The sequence below is a fragment of the Canis lupus genome, chromosome 18 (assembly GCF_003254725.2).
Source record: "Canis lupus dingo isolate Sandy chromosome 18, ASM325472v2, whole genome shotgun sequence".
Lineage (NCBI taxonomy): Eukaryota > Metazoa > Chordata > Mammalia > Carnivora > Canidae > Canis > Canis lupus.
Window position 1 is genome coordinate 17,204,139 of NC_064260.1, and position 23,120 is coordinate 17,227,258.

Below are 23,120 nucleotides of genomic sequence, written 5' to 3' on the forward strand. Positions count from 1 at the left end.
TGCTCTGATGCTTACTAGGAGCAAGACTATCTTTGGTGGCATATATGAGGCCCAAGAAATTGTAGCTTTGAATCCAGTTTATAACTTAAAATTGTGGAAGTTGTATTTTAGCCTTTGAAGCAGCCAAAAACAGTCTTCATTACAGAAAATGGTTCTTGACAGTACAAGATTTTTTTCAAAATTACCAATAGGGAAAACTCACAAATTTTAGTAGTAGAATTCATCGGAACCTAATTAGGTAAATAGTCAAAAGTCGGGTATGCACCACAAGGGGAGTTTTTTGAAGCTGAGAGCTGCCACCTGTTGAGGTAGCTTAAATCAGGGTTTTGGCAAAAGTACGTTATTGTGACAGTAAATGTCAGTGAAACTCAAGTCTCCTCTACATACCCAATTTAGGAATGTGGTCATTAAGCCTTCCCACACTGTGACTCAGCTCCGAAGATACAGAAAAGAAATGATTTAACTCGCTGAGACATTTGGAAGTTTACTTCAAAATTGTTAACCCACAGCAAAACTGGTTGGTATGTGGGATGGGAGCCAAACTTCACAATTTCTGTGTTTTCTCCCCATCTTCACTACAAAAGATATTGTCTCGGAAGGATGCTTAGCCTGACATTTTCTAACACAAGAAAATCAATGGCATTGATATATGTATGAATCTGCATCACTGGAGCCAGAAAACATAATCTTATCTGTAGGGGAGAAATGGAATTTCATGAGTGATTATGTTGAAACATGCCTGCAGACTTAAGTTACTTATGACTTACATGTCTCTAAAGGAAAATATGAATTACAAAAAAGAAGTTCTGACTTACTTCTCAGATCTGCACTGACTTATGCCAAACATAAAGCCTAAGACCAATCTTTATGCCTCAGATTTTCCATGGATGAGAATGCTACCATGAATGTATTATAGACCTTCCAATACATTTTTATAAGTTATTCTTTAATTTTAAAACCTCTAAGAAAGTTCAGCTTCAAAGAATATTAGGGTTTTTTTTTTTTAAGGCTTAAAGCAGAACTGATTCAAGCAGTCCAAAACATGAACAGATGTTACTGAAAGGGTTTTCAGATACTAAGTGCCTTGAATCTCCCTTTAAAGCTCACTTCATCTTTTAATAAATTATTCTTAGTTTAAATATTCCTTCTTACTTTAAATTTTCTCTGGTTCCCTGAACTCTGTCCATTCTCTAAGTAGTAAACAATGTTATCCTACTCCTTGTGACATAATAATTCCTATATTTATTAAAACAGAATTATTTAAAAAAAACAGAATTCTTTGTACTCTTGAAGACACTTATAAAGATGGATCAACCAACTAATATATATTGAGAACCTACTGTATTATAAATATGATGCTTGTGAAGGGGGTATAAAAAGCCAGCAGAAAAACTAACAACTCAGGAGACAACAGATGTTGGTGAGGATGGGGAGAAAGGGAAACCTTTGTACACTGTTGGTGGGAATGCAAACTGGTGCAACCAGTCTGGAAAACAGTGTGGTGATTCCTCAAAAAATTTAAAAAAAGAACTACCCTATGACCCAGCAATTGTACTACTAGGTATTTATCCAAAGATATAAACAGTGATTTAAAGGGGCACATGCACCCCAATGTTTATAGCAGCAATGTCCACAATAGCCAAACAATGGAAAGAGCCCAGATGTCCACTGACAGATGAATGGGTAAAGAAGATGTGGGGGATACACACACACACACACATCCCATATATATATATATATGGGATACATATATATAATGGAATATTACTCAGCCATCAAAAGGATGAAATCTTGCCATTTGCAATGATATACATGGAACTAGAGGGTATTATGCTAAGTGAAATAAGTCTGTCAGAGAAAGACAAAAACCATGATTTCACTCATATGTGGAATTTAAGAAACAAAACAGATGAACGTAGGGAAAGAGAAGGAAAAATAAAATAAGATGAAAATTGAGGAGGCAAACTGAACTCTAGGAAATAAACTGAGGGCTGCTGGAGGTGAAGTGGGTGGAGGGAAGGGGTAACTGGGTGATGGGCATTAAGGAGGGCACTTGATGTAATGAGCACTGGTCGTTATATGCAACTGATGAAGCACTAAATTCTACCTCTGAAACTTAAAAAAAAAAAAATTAGTCAAATTCCACACACCACACAATACTTTTGAGAGACTTCCTGCATTCCCATTGAAAAACTAGTTGAATTTCCAAGCTAAGATTTAAGACAAATAATTCCAGTCCTTCAAAGCCAGATTCCCCTCTGCACCACCACTGGGTAGCCCCTCTATACTTGATTATCTCCAAAGACAGGGACTTCACTGTCTCCTGACCAGCTGCCCCCTCCAGTGTTTGACATCACTTAGTCGCTAGAGAAGACAGATCTCCATACAAAGTTAGTTAGCCACAACACAGGAATAAGTCAAGTACTGTAACTGCTGAATCAGTTGAAAAAGACAAGTTCCACATGATGTCAGAGGAAAGAGGAAATGCTGTTGATTCTTGTGGTCAGGAAAAGATAGTGATTGAGGGTTAAACCACTAATATCTTTTTTTTTTTTAAGATTTTATTTATTTATTCATGAGACATGCAGAGAGAGAGAGAGAGAGGCAGAGACACAGGCAGAGGGAGAAGCAGGCTCCACGCAGGTAGTCTGACATGAGACTCGATCCCGGGTCTCCAGGATCACGCTCTGGGCGGAAGGTGGCACTAAACCGCTGAGCCACCCGGGCTGCCCATCCAATATCTTTTAGTATTATCTTTTACCTCCTAGGCTAAACCACCACTGCTAGAAAATTTCCCTCTTTTATTAACTTGTTAAAGAAAATAGTGGGCTGACTAGTTCTTCCCAGTCTTCCTTAGGGCTGAAAGGAGTGGAAATTAGCATACTCAGTGGAGGGAAGTCCACTGGGGTCATCCTGAGGGCCATCAAGTGATCCAAGGGGCCAGCCAGGCCCTTCCCTCAGTTCTGAGAGGAAAATGATAGGTAGTCCAATGGACATCCATTTTTACACATAAATAAGCAATGCCTTACTAGTAACTCACTAGTTACTGAAATCTAATATTTGTAACTAAAATTAATGGTAAACCATCATTTACTGAGGTCTCTAGTATTCTAAGAGTTTGAGCTGCTTCACAATGAAGCAAAACCTCTAGAGTGACTGAGCACATGTTGATAATTTCTAATTTTTATAATTTGGGGCAGGGACTTTTTAAAGTACGGTATTAGTATATCTTGAATTCATCATGGTTTCCTACTCATCTTAGGATATTTTTACAACTACTATAAGGCTTACTTTTATGGATCCTTTTGTATTTGTATAACTGCTCAGTTGTAAACTTTTCAATGTTATTTCCTCATGGATTCTTTTCATTTAGTTCTTGCTTTTTACCTGAAAAGTGGGAATGAAAATTAAGAACTACTAAGGTAAAGGGAAGGATATCCGATGATTTCCAGACCTTTGCTAGCCCTAGAAATTTCAGATGAACATTTTGGTACTTCAAGAACAATGCTAGAGGATAGATATTATTTTCCCTGATTAAAAAAAAAAAAGAAGGGATTCCTGGGTGGCTCAGCAGTTTAGCGCCTGCCTACAGCCTGGGGTGTGATCCTGGAGTCTCAGGATCGAGTCCCACATCAGGCTCCCTGTGAGGAGCCTGCTTCTCCCTCTGCCTGTGTCTCTGCCTCTCTCTCTGTGTCTCTCATGAATAAATAAATAAAATCTTAAAAAAAAAAAAACAAAAAACAAAACCTCAGGTCTGCTTGATTCCGAAGACCCTGTCTTTTTGTTACATTAACACCATCTCCCATCTAATTCTCCCTTCCAGATTCTTTTGCCTCCAGTCATTTGACTGAATCTAACTCTAAGAATTACTAACCACATAGGTAAACTCTCATTAGCACTAAATTCAGGAAAACCAAATTCTGTTAACAGGAATTTGAATATTAGTAAACTGTTAAGCTGGTGTGTGAATGTCTCTTGTTAAAAAAATTTTTTTTGATGTAATAGCTTTTATTTTCCAACAAGATGTACCACATCTGTATTTCAAGGATTGAAATGCATAATAAACTGCTCCCATAATAAACTGTATCTCCCTTTAAACTCTTTGGGAGGGATCCCTGGGTGGCGCAGCGGTTTGGCGCCTGCCTTTGGCCCAGGGCGCGATCCTGGAGACCCCGGATCGAATCCCACGTCGGGCTCCCGGTGCATGGAGCCTGCTTCTCCCTCTGCCTGTGTCTCTGCCTCTCTCTCTCTCTCACTGTGTGCCTATCATGAAAAAAAAATAAAAAATAAATAAATAAATAAACTCTTTGGGAAGAAAAACAAACAAAAAAACTAAGTTGTTTTCTTTTTTTCAACACTGTAGCTACATTTCAGCTCTGCAGAGTTTCTCATGAGCAAAATATTGGAAGTTTCAATGTGGTTTAAAGGGATGAATGTGAATTATGAACTAGTATGTGACAATGAATGACCACCAAGTACAGCCTCACAGAAGGCACTTTTCTCTTTGAGAAAGAATTAAAGGCACATGCAGAGCTGGCCAAGAAACTGAGAGAAAAGGGATGGAAAAAAGAATACTCATTTTTGTCCAGTGTTTTTCTTTTTAAGATGAACTTTTAAAGAACCTTGCAACTTGCACATCTTGAGTTGATAATTTGTGTGATATTCCTGCAGTTTTTATCCAATAACATTGTGGGAAAGGTTTGGGGAACTGAACGAGCATAAATACATGTAGCAAAATTACTTTCTAACCTGCCTAAACTCTAGGCCATTTTGTAAGGTTATGTTCCTTTCAGAATTCATTTTGGTCTTTCTACCACATCTGTCACAACCCCCCTCCCCCCCCCCCCAAAAAAAACCTATGGGTAAGTAAACAGACGCACACAACATTTGAATAATTCTAGGATGAAAAAAACTTTGACTTTGGAATTTCCTGCAGGCATTCTGCAAAGGCTCACTGATCTTGGAACACTTGGATGTCTCTTATTGCCCCCAGCTGTCAGATGAGATTATCAAAGCACTGGCCATTTATTGCATTTACCTCACATCTCTCAGCATTGCTGGCTGTCCAAAGGTATGTGCAGGAGTCAGAGTTCAGATGTGTCCAGTTGAAGCACTGACAAAGACCCCAGGCAGGGTAGCAGTCAGAGTTTAGGCTCATCGCAGAACTTTCTTCTTCGCTATGACTGGGGTATTCATTACATTATTTTTTCTTTCCCCAAGTTGGAAATAATTTTATTTTATTCAAATAAAATTTTATTTTATAAACCATATCATTTTATGGTTTCATTTATTTCAAAATAGAATTTTCAAAAAGTTAAAAACAATTCTCATCCAAATATGAAAATGTGCTAAAGGTTTATTTATTCATTAATGGTAAAACCAGGTCATAGAGCATTTGATCAAACTGAGTATTTATAGGAACTGAAGAAAAAGAATGTTGGAATGCGATTGTTAGGTTAGATACAAAACTGGTTAATGTCCTAGAAGGTAATAAATCCATAATCTTGGAGTTATGGTTACCACCAGATAGAAATAATGTACATTTCGGGATCCCTGGGTGGTGCAGCGGTATGGCGCCTGCCTTTGGCCCAGGGCGCGATCCTGGAGACCCAGGATCGAATCCCACGTCGGGCTCCCGGTGCATGGAGCCTGCTTCTCCCTCTGCCTGTGTCTCTGCCTCTCTCTCTCTCTCTCTGTGACTATCATAAAGAAATAAATAAAAATTAAAAAAAAAAAAAAAAAGAAATAATGTACATTTCTCCTGGACAAAATATAACAAGTTATAACATGTAACTTCACTGAGTTTGGGCCCTAGTCAATAGTTATTAGTAGGCATAATTTCTTATAGAATTCCTCTGGTGAGGGATCCCTGGGTGGCGCAGCGGTTTAGCGCCTGCCTTTGGCCCAGGGCGCGATCCTGGAGACCCGGGATCAAATCCCACGTCAGGCTCCCGGTGCATGGAGCCTGCTTCTCCCTCTGCCTGTGTCTCTGCCTCTCTCTCTCTCTCTCTCTCTGTGTGACTATCATAAATAAATGAAAAAAAAAAAAAAAAAAAAAAAAAAAAAGAATTCCTCTGGTGAGCCTGTTAAAAAATGTTCTATATGACATTGAAAAGACATGTAATCATCTTTTGTCTTCTTTTCAGTGTTTGATCATTTTTCTTGATATTTGTTAATAAAAGAAATATATACTTATTGTAAAACCCTTGGACTACATATAAAAACAAAAAGAAGAAAGTAAAAAATCTGTTGTCGTACTGCCATCCAGACATAACCATTGTTGGAATTTTATACATAATCTTCTAGAATATTTTTCTATTTCCACAGAGATTAGAAATAGTTATAAAAGGTTTGTGTTTGTCTTTTTTTTTTTAAGAATAGAATCTTAAGATTCTATTTTTTAAGAATAGAAAGTGATTCTTTCCAAAATATATTGTAGCCTACTTTCTTTTCTGTTACTACACTATGGACATATCACTATGTCAAGAAATAGAGATCTCTGAATCTGAATTAATATAGCAACTGAATATACGCATATAATTTTGGTCCCTCTTGAAACCCTACAGAACTGCAGAAAAAGGGTGAATGCCTATGTTGATAGGGACAACAGGAGAGGAGAAAAGAGCAAGAAAATTTTAGAAGCTTGAATGTAGATCAACTAATTTAGCAGGCCAGAGATAGCTTTGAATCCTAAGCCAACAGTAGAGAAAGCTAGGGGAAAAATTGATTTATACTATGATCTTCAAATTTGATAGCACTGCTTGTCTCTGGAACTGGGTTAAAGACATGGCTAAAATGGAGTGCCTGATGGCTCAGTTAGTTAAGTGAGGCTCAGGTCATGATCCTGGGGTCCTGGGATTGAGCCCTGAATCCCCTTGCTGAGCAGGGAGCCTGCTTCTCCCTCTCTCACTCCTGCTCCCTCTGCTTGTGCTCTCTTGCTCTCTGTCAAATAAATAAAATCTTAGGAAAAAAAAAAAAGGAATGTGGCTAAAATGAGGAAGGCTGGGTTAAAAGTTCTTGAGAAGTAGACAGATCCCTAGATTTCTTCCTCTACTTCACACCTCTGGGCATCTGCCCTTCCCTACCTTCACCAAAAGATTAGATACTGATTTCCCAGATTTCTCAATCCTGGCATTATTGATATTTTAGATGAGATAATTCTTTGTAGTGAGGGTTTGTTCCATGCACTGTAGAACGTTCAACAGCATCCTTGCCTCTACCAACTATATGCCAGTAGCTCCTGGTCCTCCATACCCCCTTCTCGTAAGAATAAAAAAATGTCTCCAGATATTGCCAAATGTCCTCTGGGGAGCAAAACTGCTCTCTACCACTTATTCTACAGATAGGAAAAACAGAGGGCTGCTCGGTGAGGCTCAGCTGATTAAGTGTCCAACTCATGTTTCCGGCTCAGGTCATGATTTCATGGGTTAAGGAATCAGGCTCAGCACTCAGTAGGGAGTTGGCTTAAGAATTCTCTCCCTTCTGATGCACACCCCCCTCCCCCCCCAAATGAATGAATCAATCTTAAAAAAGCCTTCAGGAAACAGAGGGTTGCTGGGCTGGGAGATACTACGTATAATTTAGAGTTTGGGTACAAAAGTGAAAACAGGAATTAAGTGACTGCCAAATGCAGAGACACTCAAGAACTCTTCCAACGCAGCATCTAGAATGTGGCTGCCAGGTCTTCCCCTTCAGGCAGGAGACCGGGACGGGACCCTCTTTTCTGGAGGCTCTTGACTACTGCAGGATGAAAGAAAAATATTGACATTTGGGGGTTTACCAACTAATAATCCATCTAACCATTGAAGCTTTATGTAGAGAAGACCCATATCATGCACTCAGAGCTTCCCATCAGTGTTTAGTCCTTTTGTTATTAATAAATGGTAGACAATCAAGGATTACCAGACATAACAAACAAGCCTCTAAAGTAGAAGATAAAGACCAAAACAAATTAAAAAAAAAAAAAACTTGGAGGAATAAAAACATGCAGAGGAAAGAGAACTAAAAAATCTTTAAAAAGACAATCCTCAGAAATTAAAAGAACATTTAACAACTGTGTTGTCTTCGGTGGTGCACACTAATGGACTTCTTTTTAGGAAAGTGTCACCCAAACTCTCAGGATGCCATGCATTCCAGCTAGTCTAAATATTCAGCTTCTCAGCTGTTTAGTTTGTGTGATGAGTGGATTAAGAGAGTGAAGCTAAAACCTCCTAGTTCCTCCATAGTTAACTGTGCTGTAGTAAGGAAGAGGAGGCGGTGGGGGGGTGGGGATGATGTGGTAAATTGTGACAAAATTAATTTAGAAAGTTCACAGCAGGGCAGCCCCGGTGGCTCAGCAGTTTAGCACCACCTGCAGCCCAGGGCGTGATCCTGGAGACCCTGGATCAAGTCCCACATCAGTCTCTCTGCATGGAGCCCACTTCTCCCTCTGCCTGTGTCTCTGCCTCTCTCTCTCTCCTCTCTGTGTATTCTCATGAATAAATAAATAAAATCTTTAAAAAAAAAGTTCACAGCAAAATTCTTGTTTAATGATATACTTGTTTAGAACTAGAGAAACCAAATGTCTCTGGTCAGCATCATCTGGTTCTAGAAGTGGGTCAGGACACTTAGCAGCACTGACCATGGACCCTCTGCAGAGTTCTTGTTTTCATTGCATACAGACATGTGGACACATGGGAAACACATGGCTCACTGGGAATTACCCTGGCCATAAAGCAGGCACAGATGGGGACTCAGCTTTTTAGTGGCTCTACTAATTAGAGGGGAAAGTAGGAGAATGAGAGAAGTAAAGATTCCAGTGAGAAGAGGAGTTGGGGCAGAGGATTTTTTTGTTTGTATGATTTGGGGGTTTTTTGGTTTTTGGTAAGGAGAAGCTGAGGGAATTCCTCCTATAAACTGGGCAGAGGATACTATCTTGCAGCCTAGAAACTAAGGAGGATGTTACACAAATAAGATACTACAAAACAAATCACCCTATATCAAATATATAGGGTGAAAAAAAGGGAAAGGAGTAGATTATTCCAGAACCTCAATGTAAGAGAGAAGAAGGGTTTAGCTTTATTATCTCTGTGAATCAAGTAAGCATCCTGATTCAAAAGATGTAGTGACTATAATCTGGGCCAATCGGAATACTCCTCATTGAGAAATCATAAGGCTATGGGTCCAGTCTAATGTATTCCACCTACATTGCTTTTTAAAATTAAATCTTATTTTACTTTAAATTCCAATATAGTTGACATACAATGTTATATTTCTACCTATATTGGTTTTGATGAGCCATTAAACACGTTAGTATCTGACTCATCATCCTTGGCTAGGTTTCTCAAAAGCCCATGAGGCAATCTTGAATGGTCACCTTATCCATCTCCTGGATGACCAGCTCTTTCTTTCTTTTTTTATTTTATTTTATTTTTTTATTTTATTTTATTTTTTTGACCAGCTCTTTCTTGCAACCAGCTCACCAAGTTCAGTAATTAGTACTGTGATCCCATCTTACCCAGCACTAAAGTGGGAATAACAATCTCTGCTCATTAGGACCTCGTATCGGGAAGTTAAGAATTTAGCCAGTCACCTCCGACTCTAGTTCCCAGCCCCATAAGTCCCAACAACAACAGTTCAGTCACTGAACATCTTGGGCTTCTGATCTATGGAAATGTTGGCCTCCTTTTTCACTCCTTCAGAAGCAATAAATCCTAGCTCTCTGAACTCTACCCATCCTGGACTCTTGCATCTCCTCACTGTCTTTCTTGTGTTCTACAATTCTGAGGGCTTTTTTTCCCTTCCTATTTCTTTCCAATGACATCAGATCCTCAAAGACAAACACAGTATGGCAGGAATGTCTGAAGGCATTTTTGGGAGAATCAGACACAATGTTAAACCTTGGTCCTAAACATGTTCTGAAAACAGGCCATGCTCAGACAATGACAACATCTGTTTTTTCAAACTTAGTGTACATTTCAAACTGAAGGGTTTTCTGTATAAGTCTCTCAACTTTATATTAAAAACAAGAGCCAAGCCTCATGGCATTTTTAAAAAGATTTTATTTATTTATTCATAAGAGACAGAGAGAGAGAGAGAGAGGGAGAGAGAGAGGCAGAGACACAGGCAGAGGGAGAAGCAGGCTCCATGCAGGGAGCCCAGTGTGGGATCACATCCTGAGTCAAAGGCAGATGCTCAACCACTGAGCCACCCAGGTGTCCCTCATGGCATGTTTTTTTTTTAGAATGTTCAGACATTTAAAATGAGAAATTAAATCCAGTTGGAAAAAAAATTCCTTTGAGGAAAATAATCTCGTTGATTCTACAGCCAGTCTCAGTTTAGCTATGAATTCAAAAGCTAGGCCTTGAGTGAGTAAAATAATCTAAGAATTGGAGTTGAATTATCTCTGCAGAACATGTGGGCAAACTCAAGATGTTGGAACCCAGATCCCTGGGTGGCTCAGCAGTTGAGCGTCTGTCTTTGGCTCAGGGCTTGATCCCGGAGACCTGGGATCGAGTCCCACATGGGGCTTCCCGCAAGGAGCCTGCTTCTCCCTCTGCCCGTGTCTCTGCCTCTCTCTGTGTCTCTCATGAATGAATAAATAAAATCTTAAAAAAAAAAAAGTCAGAACCCTCAGCAGAATATTTCAGAATAAGATTCATGTGGTCTCTGTGGTCTTCTGCTCTTTCTTCCCCTGCCTACAAACATGTCTCCCCTACTTGTCCCTTTCCATAACCGTGTTACTCTACCCACAAACCATAAGAGATGTTCAGATTCCTCAGAGTAATTTGACCTTGTATGCGGGTTAACCTCATAGTTTTATAACATACTATGTTATTAACCCTCTGTTTCTAAACTGATGATGCCTTAGAGTGAATTCAAGTTTAAAGCCAAATCCCATTATGGCAACATTTCATAAGATGCTCATATTGGTGTAATAGGTATTACTAAGGAAATTTTGATGAAATTACCCATCCAAAATAGACAACTCTAAAATGAAAATAACAGCAAGATCACAAAGTCTATTGGCACTACCTAAAATATAATTTTCTGTTCTGCAAACAGTTAAATGACTAACATGAGTTATAGGCTCATCCCATGACAAGCGGGCAAGAGTTTTGATTCTGTTTGTTATGGACTGAATTTTTGCCCCCCACTCATTCATATGTTGAAACTCTTATTCTCAACGTGATAGTATTAGGAGGTAAGGCTTTAGGGAGGTAATTAGGTTTAGATTGAGGTCATGAGTGCAGAGCCACCATGATGGAATTACTGTTCTTGTAAGAATAGGAAGAAACCAGAGCTATTTCTCTGCCTTGTGAAGATACAGCAAGAAAGTAGCCATCTGCAAACCAGGAAGAGGGTCTTCACCAGACACTCAGTCTGTGGGTAAACTAATCTTAGACTTCTCAGCTTCCAGAACTATGCAAAACAAATGTCTGTTGTTTAAACTACTCTGTCTATGGTATTTTGTTACAGCAGCTCAAATTGCCTAGTACACATTCTTTCTTGGGATGGAGTTCATCAGAATAATCAGTACTTAACTTTGGCTGTGTGTTCAGATTACTGACTCAGCGATGGAGATGTTATCAGCAAAATGCCATTACTTGCACATTTTGGATATTTCTGGTTGTGTCCTGCTTACTGACCAAATGCTTGAGGACCTTCAGATGGGCTGCAAACAACTTCGAATCCTTAAGATGCAATACTGCAGACTTATTTCCAAGTAAGTACGAACCCGAATATGAAAAGCTTTGAGAACAACTTTCTGAGACAACAGAATGGCATTTGTAATACATAGTGGCTTTCAGAGTTATGAAGTTTCATTTTACTTTTTGCCTAATTGAAGTCACATTTTGAACTGAACATTATTACGCTTTCTTCTAAAATGGTCTTTGCGGTTTTATATCCCTTTACTAGCAGACCTTCTCACCTCCCTTTCTTTGACCATGCCAGTGTTAAAAAGCTTAACTCTGCTCCTCGTAGAACTATCATGACCTCTTCCTCTACTCATCTCTCAAAAATATTTCCATTCAGTTAATCTCCCCTACAGGCTAAGAAATAATTAAATTAAACCAGTTAACAATTAAGTATAAATTACTAACAGTTCCCCTAAGCCCCATCTCTCTCAAAGCTAGTTGCTTGATAGTTGTTACTCATTTAGGGATTTCCTCTAAGAGCTACAGCTCAGAGTAAAGTATTCTGGCTTGACTGCTACAGGCCAAGTGCTGGTTCCTACAATTTGCAAAATGTTTCCATGGAAGCAAACGTTAGATAAATAAGCACTCTATATAAGGAGAGGGTCTCAGGTGTCTACTCTGTGAGTTTTAAAATATAAAGCAGTTATTTGCTTCATTGTTTAGTTTGTTTCCTTATTGGTGGAGAGTAAAAACATGCAAGTAGTTTTAGCTGACCTGATGAAGTAACCAGTGGAGTGTTCAAAATGAGAATTCTTGACCAATCCCTGAAGGTCTGGTTCTTTGCAGCAGGCTGGAAAAATGAATACTAAGAATTAATATTATCAAAGTATAAAGTGTAAGCACATATATGTCACAGAGGAACTTCCTTAATTAAATAGTCTTGGCACAAGCTGAACTAGGAGATCTGATCACTTGAAGCCTGAGGAAGAAAATGGTTTCTGATCTAAGGCTGTATGTGTTAAAATGAAATGAAATGGGGGGGGGGAAGGGGGAAGCACACAAAAATTATTACTAGTAAGACAGGCACTCTCATTGAGCCTGGGCCTGATTGGGGGAGGCCAACTGAAGCTGGGTCAGAAGAAAAGAAGCAGGTCTTTGAAAATTTTTGAAGAGGAATGGAGACTCATACCCTTCATAATAGGTCTAGCGATGACTAAAATGGATATTAACTTCATTGAGAAAGGATACCATAAAATAAGGTCCTGGGAGTCCCTGCCAACCCTGTCATATCATTAAACAGACAATTTTGGGTAATATGACAATGAATGAATAACTTATTACACAAAAGAGTCTGGCTTCTAATCTTCTCATTGAGTTTTAACAAAATTAGTATTTTGGGGAGGTAATATCACTAAACTTCTAATAAGTGGGATTTTAAGTAAGAATGAATGGAGACTTTCTAGTACGGGTCTACACGAACCTAATTATAGTATGGGATATTAAAGTATGATAAAAATGGTGTTTGGTTAAGAAGACCCAAAATATTTTGTAATATCCTAATCCTGCCTTCAAAGTCACTAGATTAAAAATATGTGACAAAAACAAAATAAGGCAAAGTAAGACTTTATTACTAGCTAGGCTTGGCCCCCAAAACCCGATGCAAAACTCTAGTCAACTAGTTGGATCTATGAAAGATTCCTTTCCTAAGCTAGGACAGTCAAGGCCTATTTTGTTTTCTACCACCACAGCTGGCTGTCCCTACCAGCAAGAAGCAGAAACATGGTCCTAGTGTTTAGAGGGCACCTGGCTTGTCTGTCCATCTCATTGTCTAAAAAGGCCAAACCACCTCAGTCTTCCTCATAGGCCCACCCCTGCTACACTCCAGTAGGAAAGAGGCCTAGAATCCTCTGATTCTGTCTTTGTCTAGCAATAAAGAAGGGCAGTCCCCACAGTAGAGTGGCTTGGAGAGTCCTAGCATTTGGACTAGTAAGGCTCTGCAAATACTTGTCTTGACTTCCAACTTCTAGGACAGGTACTGTTTTTTAGTCAAGGAACTTCCAAAATACCTGGTCTGAAAACTTTGATTGGAGAAGTGTTAAGGCCTGGCTAGGTAGGGTCAGGTTTGTTTGGGGGCAGCTCTAAGGATTATAAAGCGGCTTCCTCCTCCACTTAAATCCTTGGGTGGAATTGGAAATGTTGCACAGAATATGTGGCCCTTTCAAGACTCAAGTTTGTGATGATGTCTAATCGCTTACTTATATTGACTCTAAAAAATCAGAGTTGTTTGCTCTTTCCATGACTAATGTGGCTCCCTCAACTGCAATGGCCATTTTGTCTGGGTGAAATAGAACATTTGGTAGTTGGGATAGAGGAAATTTTTCTTGCGTGGGAAGTGGTTCAATGGCTTTGAATCACAAAGTGTTGGGCTCCCACATGTTTGTTTCCACTTGAACAAGAAAATATCCTATGATGTGGCTCTTAAAATCCAATTACTGTCATCAGAAGAAACTTTTCTATGTATAAATTACCCTATACTCATTGGAATCTAAAAATTTTAAGCCAGATTTGCAAACCAAAGACGCCTGTCCAGCTGAAGTGGGGGAGTAGGAAACTTTTGGTCAAAGAGCAAATTGGCAAATTTTGCAAGAGAGCTTTCAGCAGGAGATATACTGTCATTCTACCAACCCCAGAGCCTAAAGGGATCACAAGAAGTGGTTCCAGAAGCATCATGCGGAGACATAATCTAGGCTCCTTTAATTCAAGGAGCAATAAGTAGCAACTATGATCATAAACATGACAAAAATATCAGTTTAGATTTGAATCAATTGTGTACAACCAACCTTTTAACATATGGCCTTCGGTGGGAAAAACAAGCAATGGAAAGGAAGAAGAGCATAGTTGAAGAGAGGGAACAAGACCCAAACAATGGTCTTCACAACCCAGGAGGGTCTGAGCCACAAAGAGGTAAAAGAGACATTAAGTCTATAATTAGCAAAGAATAAAGGGCCTTTTCTGACATTTTTGTGTTCAGAGTCCAAAACTTTCAACTCTAAAGAGATGAGTAAAGTCTTGGTGGCTTTTAGAGCTCCAAAAAGAGATATCCTGAAGGCCTTTGTAGCAGTTGCTGGCTGGCAGCATGAAGTACTAGCCAACCCCCCTGAGAGGTCTGTTGCTAGGAAATAAAACTCTAATCAGAGTTCTCTTTAGCTCATGGAAAAATCTTTGGGGAAAGGCCTTTGTAATCTGGAGCTACTGAATGTTATTAGTATGAACAAATAATATTACCTAACAATTATTATCTGCTATTTATTCTGTTAATCCTATTTTGTTTACTATCTCATCTAATGCTCATAAATACCACCATATTTAAAAATGAATAAGGTAACTCGTTTAAACAGCTTAAATAAAGCTCCAAGGTCAAACAAATAAAAGGCAGAGCCATACTTTTTGTACCTATATCTTAATCATCACGGTGGTGCTCTTTTACCTTTAGCTTAGTGATTTTCAAGCTTTTTTTAAAGCTCTGACATTCAAAGGACTTGATAAATAAGGGGAGACATGGGTTCTGTTGTGCCCAATTCACTTGCTGATGTGTACGTTTGAGAGGCTGCTGATTCCAGCAATCTGCGTTGGCTCCAACACTCCACCCCCTTTTATGCTACTCAAGAAACTAGGAGGAAATGTATGTGAGAGCAAGTAGTGTTATTATAGAAATAACTTGAAATCCCCTTTAATATATAAAAACCAAAAATCACTTAAAATCATCAGTACCTCATTATTACTAAACATCTAATGTGATACTTCACAACTGTTTGTATGTATCATTTGGAAAATCATGTTCTCTACTGATCCAGAGATGCCTGCCTCACCAAGTTAAATGAATAACGATCACTAAGCAGTGCACTGATTCCGTTCCCAAAGCATTTCCTACAAGGTCCAAGGGTCTTAGAGACAACTTAAGTCAAGCCAGAGTGGAAAGGAGTCAAAGGATTCCATATGTACTCTAAGACATTTAGAACACATAGTAATTCCTAAGCAGACATCTTCTTTTCAGCATCTCTTAGCTCCCATATATTGATCATACCAGGCCACCAAACTACTTTGATAACTAAAGAGAGAGAGAGTTCTTTTTGGCAGGAATGTTCGGTTTCTACATTTTTCAAGTTTCTGGATACTTTTCAAAAGTGCATGTGTGCAAACACACAGCAAAACAGGATTTGTGAAAAAGCACTCGGAGATATTTGCTGGCAGACACTATGCTGGTCTGTTCTGTTGGCCAGGTCCTGAGTCTTAGGAGTCAGTCCTAAGAGGATGGATGCCACAGGTTCAAGTGAGGTGGTAAGGACAGCTAGTTCATGGGCTAAGGATTTTCTAAAAGGTGGAGAGAAAGTGGATTAGGGAATAGTTTATGCTGGCATTCTAATTCTAATAAGCTCAGATTTGCCCCAAGACAGATTCAGATTTTCATTTTTTTCCCATTACCGTGCTGTGAAAGCATACGCACTTTAAGATCCGCTTCAGAAACACTCTAAGCTACAGAAAGCCTTAACGTCCTGGCCTTTGAGACTGGGGAAGAAGGGAAGGGAGAAGGATCAGAGACCTGATCCTTTGCTTCTCTCTGGTCTGTAAGCATCACCTCCAATGGTCAGGGGACCTTCGGATGTTGAGTTTCAATGAAGCTGACGAAGAGTACAACAAAAAGCAATGATTGCCACTAAGAGCTATGATAAAGCGATAAAGGTGGCATGGAGTCAAGAAATAAGGGGTCAGCACCCCTAAGCCTTGTGTTGCTCAAGGACAATTGTATTTCAACAAGAGAGGACATTTTTCACAGGAATTTTATCTCCGCTTTTCAGAAAAGGAAGATCCCTCCCTGCCCCAGCAACAACGCACTGACCACCACTTGCAGCCAATGAGAAACTGCCACAACCTCAAACTCTTGTTCTTTTCCAATAAACTTTTGTTGAAAACAACCCTCCCCAATTTCCTCCTAAAACATAATAAAAGCTGACCTTCCCTTTTTCTTTTTGAACTTGCTTATGGCTTACCATAGCTTGCTTGTCCTTAATTGCGATTCCTCTGCTATTCCCAAGTAAATTTATTTTTTACCTTAAACAAAATTGCTCTTTTATCTGCTTGAAGTTAACAGCACATACCACTGGGTACTTCCCCCATGGGTAGTGCTTAATACGAAACTCAAGTTCACTCTGTCTCATCAGATTGCATTTAACAAGTCCTCTTCCCTATTCATTCCCTATTTTTTCTTGTCTATATTGAGGATTTAGCATCCCCAACTTGCTGGTTATCTTCTCAAACTCCCATTATTTGCCCTAATTATCATCTCATTTACCCTGGCTCGTAGCTGACTGGGGAACTGTATGACCCATTATTCATATGTTACAAATTTAGCATTAAGAGTTTTTATCTTCCTATCAGTTATCTAGACCTTTCAAAAACTGTTGCTCTTCTGAGGCCAAAGGATACATATACTTTAGTCAATTACTTACAAATCTTTTACTCCTCAAACTCATCCTTTTCCTAAAGCTCAAGGCCATTGTTGCCTATAGTTGTACTGGACTTATCATCAGTGACACTGAATCATTACCAACTACTGTGAACTACAGAATGTGAGGCCAGAGCTCTGCTGTTTGGGAGGATCCTGGCAGGGGGCAAGAGGGTGTTGGAAAAAGCAACCTAAGAATGCCTCAAACAAACCTGCAGGACGTAAGAGCGCTAAAACGGCTTCCCTTGTTGGTGTAAACTGCTGAAAATGTCTTGTTTGGGTTCCCACTGAAGATACAAAGAAATGGAATATACCCTTAAATAATTTACTATCTTCTTAAACAAAAGGAAAATATCAAAGTTTATTTATTATTTATTATTTATTTATTTATTTTAAAGATTTAAAAAATTTATTTATTCATGAGAGACACACACAGAGAGAGGCGGAGACACAGGCAGAGGGAGAAGCAGGCTCCATGCAGGGAGCCGGACGTGGGATTTGATCCTGGATCCCGGTATCACACCCTGAGCTGAAGGCAGACCCTCAACTGCTGAGCCACCCAGGCATCCCAATAAAGTTTAAAATTGTAAACAATTAATGCCATGGAGCTATGTATTGGAAAGAAATTAACTTCATGATCAACTTTCTATAGAGTTCAGAGGAGGAACTGATTGGGTGTGGGTCTTTACAAGAGGCTGGATTGTTTTGAAGTTTTGAAAGATGGATTGAGTTTAAATAGGCAGACATGGGGTGAAGGGTTAGTAACAATGAAGCTCTGTTGCCGAGGAGGTGTTTTATATTTGAAACTGATGGTGCCAATATTTTATGCTTCAGATTCCCTTGACATTTGGTATTATGTTACAGTAAGTGCTCAAGGGAAAACAATCTTCATGAAAAACACCCTCAAAACCTTAACAATCTCAGCTCCATAGAATTGGAAGGGGAGAATAATCTTCAGAAGAAAATGGGAAGAAGCTAAAGATATAACACTCTTACTACTGCACAATGATGTCCTACTTAGAGGACATATAAAGATCATATATAAGAATTTTCAGAGCAGTGTGAAGAAGAGGCGAGAACGACCCCCGGACCGGCCAAGGCCCGCTGCCGCCGCATCCCCGCGTCCAGCGCTTACATCCCGCCGCCGTCGCCACCACGCCCAAGAGAAAGGCTGAAGGGGAGGCTAAAGGAGATACAGCCAAGGTGAAGGATGAGCCACAGAGAAGATCTGCAAGGTTATCTGCTAAACCTGCTCCTCCAAAGCCAGAGCCCAAGCCTAAAAAGGCCCCTGCAAAGAAGGGAGAGAAGGTACCCAAAGGGAAAAAGGGGAAAGCTGATGCTGGCAAGGACGGAAATAACCCTGCAGAAAATAGAGATGCCAAAACACACCAGGCACAGAAAGCTGAAGGTGCTGGAGATGCCAAGTGAAGTGTGTGCATTTTTGATAACTGTGTACTTCTGGTGACTGTACAGTTTGAAATACTATTTTTTATCAAGTTTTATAAAAATGCAGAATTTGTTTTACTTTTTTTTTTTTTAAGCTATGTTGTTAGCACACGGAACACTTCATTGTTGTTTTGGGGGAAGGGCATATGTCACTAATAGAATATCTCCGAAGCTAGATTGATAACAAGAGGGAAAAACACCTTCCCCTTCTAGTTTTGAGAAACTTCCTCTTGGCTCCCAGGAGGAGGGATTCCTTGATGTTGACACACATGAGCCACCTTGGTGGTGTGGAAAAACTAAAATTCATTTTTTTATGTCCTCTTCTCCCTCTCTGCCTTCAACATAGACTTGACTCCCTTAAACCCAGAGACCTGTTGGAACCTGATCCCATGAAATGGTTCCCAGTATGTCAGGCAATCTGGACTTTACGGTGTCACCACTGAGATGGCGTCCCTCAAAAGAGTTCCTTTTTTTAGCTTGTGGATCTTCAGATTGATAATTCTGCCATTTTCATTTCATTTCCTGAAAGTCAGGGTCGGCTTGTGAAAAGTTGTTAAACAACATGCTAAATGTGAACTGTCAACCCTCACTCTAAACTTTACCTGTTCAGAGCATCACATGAAGACTTCATTGGGTTTTATAGTGGCTTTCTGATTTTGGTAGTCCATTGAAGAAGGGAGTTTGAAAGTTGTTGTATATTGTTAACGATCGTCCGCCCATGTCCTGCCTGAAATACCATGATTGTTTATGAAAAGTATCTTTAATAAAGCTGGATACAGTTTGGCTTGGGAAAAAAAAAAAAAAAAGAATTTTCAAATGTAGGACCACACTAAAAAAAAAAAAAAAAAAAAAAAAATTAAAACATTACCAGAATGTAAAACTTCATCTTTGACCATAAACTTAAAATTTTCAAATTTGAGAAAAAGTACTTCTCTAAAGAGAAGACACTGGTTTGCCAAGTTTTAGTTCATAGGATTGATGGCTCAGAACTAGAAATTACCATAATTTGCTTTTACTTATGTTATTCTTTAAACTTGTGTGTTTTGTTTTGTTTTAGTTTTTGTTTTATGTGAGTGGAATTATATATGCCAAAAAGCAATGTGGTAAGAGATGGAATTAGTAATGCTATGGTTGTCTTCCTGTTGAGTTGGTTATAATTATTTTAATACATCTAAAATTTGGTTTAAATGAAATGCATTTTAAACAACTGATGCATCTCAGCCTTTTCCAATTTCATATGTGCTGCCTGAACACATATAGCCATTGAGCACAAATTTAACTCAAAGCATGTGGTAATACCAGCTTCTTTATCAATGACTGTTTCCAGACTTTTGCAATTAATAACTCAGTGTAATATATGGTAATAGTGGGCAAAGTAGCCCCTTCATAGGCAAATATCATTACTCATTTCTGATCCTACAGAAATTGCCAATTACTTTTTTTTTTTTTTTTTTTAGTACTGGCCTCAATATTCAAACCAACTTCCTAGAAAAATGGCATTGTTCTACCCTTGAAAACCCTTGAGAAGGCATTTTTGAGTTAGATATACTTTTTTTTTCTAATGCTGTGATATTGTGATTTATGAGAAATATATATTGGTCTTTTGTCATGGTTCTTGGCTCACAGCTCCCCAAACGCTTGAAATTTCCTGGGCTACAAGAACAATGAGAACATCTTTTGTCATAATATTTGGTCTTGTCCTCAGTTCCTGAAATCAATTCAGAGCCATAAAAGTGAACTGGGTGTCTTTTTATAACAAACTCCTTTCCACCCCAACTGGGTTTATATTAATGAGGTGACTTTTGGAAAGCACTTTAGGATGGAAGCTGGTTGTCAGAGGAACCAACCAAGAACAGAGGGGTAGAACTTTCAGTCCCACCCTCTGACTTCCTGGGAGGGGAGAGAGGCTAGAGATTAAATCAATCCCCAGTGGCCAATGATTTCATCAAACATGTCCACATAATGAAGCCTCCATAAAATCCTAAATGGACAGGGTTTGGAGAGCTTCCAGGTTGGTTAGTATGTGTGGATTTGGAGAGTGGTGCACCTAGAGAAGGCATGGAAGCTCTGTACCCTTTCCCCACACCCTGTCCCATATATCTCTTCCACCTGGCTATTCCTGAGTTATACTCATTTATAAAATACCAGTGAACCAGTAAGCAAAATGTTTCTCTGAGTTCGGTAAGCAACTCCAGCAAATTAATCAAACCCAAGATGGTGGGGGCAGGCGGGGGGCCGGGGTTGTTGGAACTTTTGCTCTATAGCCAGTCAGTCAGAAGCCTGAGTGACAACCTGGACTTGCAACTGGTATCTGAAGTGGAGGGCAGTCTAGTGAGGATGGGCCTTTAATCTGTGGACTCTGATGCTGTCTCTGGGTAGACAGTGTCAAAATTAAGTTGAATTGTAGGATACCCAGCTGCTGTCTAAGAATTGCTTAGTTAGGGGTGGAAACTTCCACCCACCTATCTTAAAATTTGGGTCCAGAATCACGTTTAGGTGCTTTTTTCCCTTTCTTCCTTATTTCTTCCTAAGAAAGACAGTAATATTTTTAATCATTTTGGTCACTGACACCTTTGAGAGTTTGATGAAGCACAAACCCTCTCCTCAGAAAAATATATATTAGATACAAAACTGCATAAATTTTCAGGGAATTCATGGACTTCCCTGAAGTTCATCCATCTATCCAACAGGGATCTGTGGACTCTGGGTTAAGAGCTCCTCCATGGTGGGACTTCATAGATTGGCAGGTTAGGGTACTCCCTCATCAAAGAAACTAGAGATGCAGGGCAGAAGGCTCACTCAAGAGCACTAGAGTGGCCTCAGTGTTCCCACTCCATTGCCATGCATAGTTTCCCTAACCATTCACTGAGTCTGTTAATCTCTGATCCCACTGAACCAGAGAGCTACCGAGCTACTTAAACTTTGGGATCCTGAATATTTGCATACTCTCTCAGGAATGCAAAAGAGCTGTCCAATTCATTTGCCTTGAGACAGTTCTTTAACTATAAATTTGCTCTGGTTTGAAAATTCTGCGCTAGCAATTACTTCTGCAACTGGCTAATGCAAATCACTCTTATTGCAGGGAGGCAGCAAGGAGAATGTCATCTATGGTTCAGCAGCAAGAATATAACCCTAATGACCCTCCACTTTGGTTTGGCTATGATTATGAAGGCAAGCCTCTTACAAAACAAGAGATAACACCACTTAAAGAAGATGAAGAAATCACAGTGACAGATTCAATATACAGTGGTGAAGAGGAAGTAGTATGACCTTCAGCCTCAAGCAAGAAGAACAAAAAATCTAGAAGTTGGTAGCTTAATTTGATGAAAGTATTTTTACCAGCTGGATCTCAACAGTGTAACCAAGCAGCAAATCATCTCCTGATTTTTATTCCAACTACAAATATTTCTAAATACATTATTAGTTCTTCTAATTGGTTTAATCATGATTTTTTAAAAAAGCCAAATCAAGTATTGCTACTATGTAAATTTTCTACTTAAATTTACCTTCATCAAACAAATGGTGCTGATGAGATTATCAAATCTAAGGTTACAGTTATAAAATAACCCTGAGAGATGTGACGTTTTTGACAAGGAATTTAGAAGCTTTTCTTCACAAAAGAAAGCAGAGATGGTCAGGTCATATGAGTCAGTGTAAGAGTTTGAGCCTGGGTAATGATTTTAAGGATCTGTGATGATTTAAAAAATGTAGACATACATCTTTAAAGGAAACAAGGCTTTCTTAGTTATTTCCAGACATTTAACAATAAGAACTAAATGCCACTTAACCCAGGACTCACCTTCACATTTGATTTAACAGTCAGGGATAAGTTAAATAGAAATATGAACTACATGTGAATTGAAAGGATATCCCTGCAATGTTTCAGAAAGATCTTTAAAAAAAAATTTTTTTTTGTTTATTCATGAGAGACGGGGGGGGGGGGAGGGGGGAGGGGGAGAAGCAGACTCCACGCAGGGAGCCCAATGTGGGACTCGATCCTGGATCCCAGGATCACACCCTGGGTGGAAGGCAGATGCCTAACCACTAAGCCACCAGGCGTCCCGAAAAATCTCTTTTTAATCACATCTGTGCTACAGAGGAATTTTAACAACCATGCTATGTCAAAAAAGATGCTCTTCCTATTTTATGCTAAAAGGTATGGATTGTCGCGTACCTCCTTATTAAGCTTTCACCTGTGGATTTTTATCACTATTGATATTTCTGTTGAGGGTCCAGGGAAAAGCACAACTCTGTTCTGTCACAAATGACCTGTGTTGGTAATACCGGATCAGTCTTTAACCTATTTTCTCCATTACTTTTTAAAAAATTCCAGTGTAGTTAACGTGCAGTATTATATTAGTTTTAGTTATATTAATATATTATATTAGTTTTAAGTATAGTTTTAGTTTTAGGTATACAATACTTTTAGGTCTAGTTTTAGGTATACGATATAGTGATTCAGTAATTCCATGTATTACGAAGTGCTCATCATGGCAAGTGCACTCCTAATCCCCATCACCTATTTCACCGATCCCCCCACTCACCTCCCCTCT

At 39.2% G+C, this 23,120-nt stretch overlaps 2 protein-coding genes across 16 annotated transcripts in view; one reads left to right on the forward strand and one right to left on the reverse strand.

Annotated features, from left to right (window-relative positions):
- Nucleotides 1-22,000, forward strand: part of FBXL13 (F-box and leucine rich repeat protein 13) — a 204,693-nt gene extending 182,693 nt beyond the window's left edge. For 9 of the 12 annotated variants that reach the window (XM_049096636.1, XM_049096633.1, XM_049096635.1 and 6 more), the window contains 3 exons: nt 4,937-5,071; nt 11,541-11,704; nt 21,650-22,000. In XM_049096636.1, the coding sequence (XP_048952593.1) occupies nt 4,937-5,071; nt 11,541-11,704; nt 21,650-21,836 (486 nt within the window). In that variant the 3' untranslated portion in view covers nt 21,837-22,000. The remainder of the gene's footprint in view (nt 1-4,936; nt 5,072-11,540; nt 11,705-21,649) is intronic. The other 3 variants (XM_049096637.1, XM_049096639.1, XM_025449540.3) reach the window with 1 other exon arrangement.
- FAM185A (family with sequence similarity 185 member A) overlaps nt 5,354-23,120 on the reverse strand; it is a 78,125-nt gene continuing 60,358 nt past the window's right edge. For 3 of the 4 annotated variants that reach the window (XM_049096648.1, XM_049096647.1, XM_049096653.1), the window contains 2 exons: nt 12,393-12,468; nt 5,354-5,699 (listed from right to left, as the gene is read on the reverse strand). In XM_049096648.1, coding sequence (XP_048952605.1) covers nt 5,357-5,699; nt 12,393-12,468 — 419 coding nt within the window. In that variant the 3' untranslated portion in view covers nt 5,354-5,356. Of the gene's footprint in view, nt 5,700-7,670; nt 7,741-12,392; nt 12,469-23,120 lie in introns of those variants that run through there. The other variant, XM_049096649.1, reaches the window with a different exon arrangement.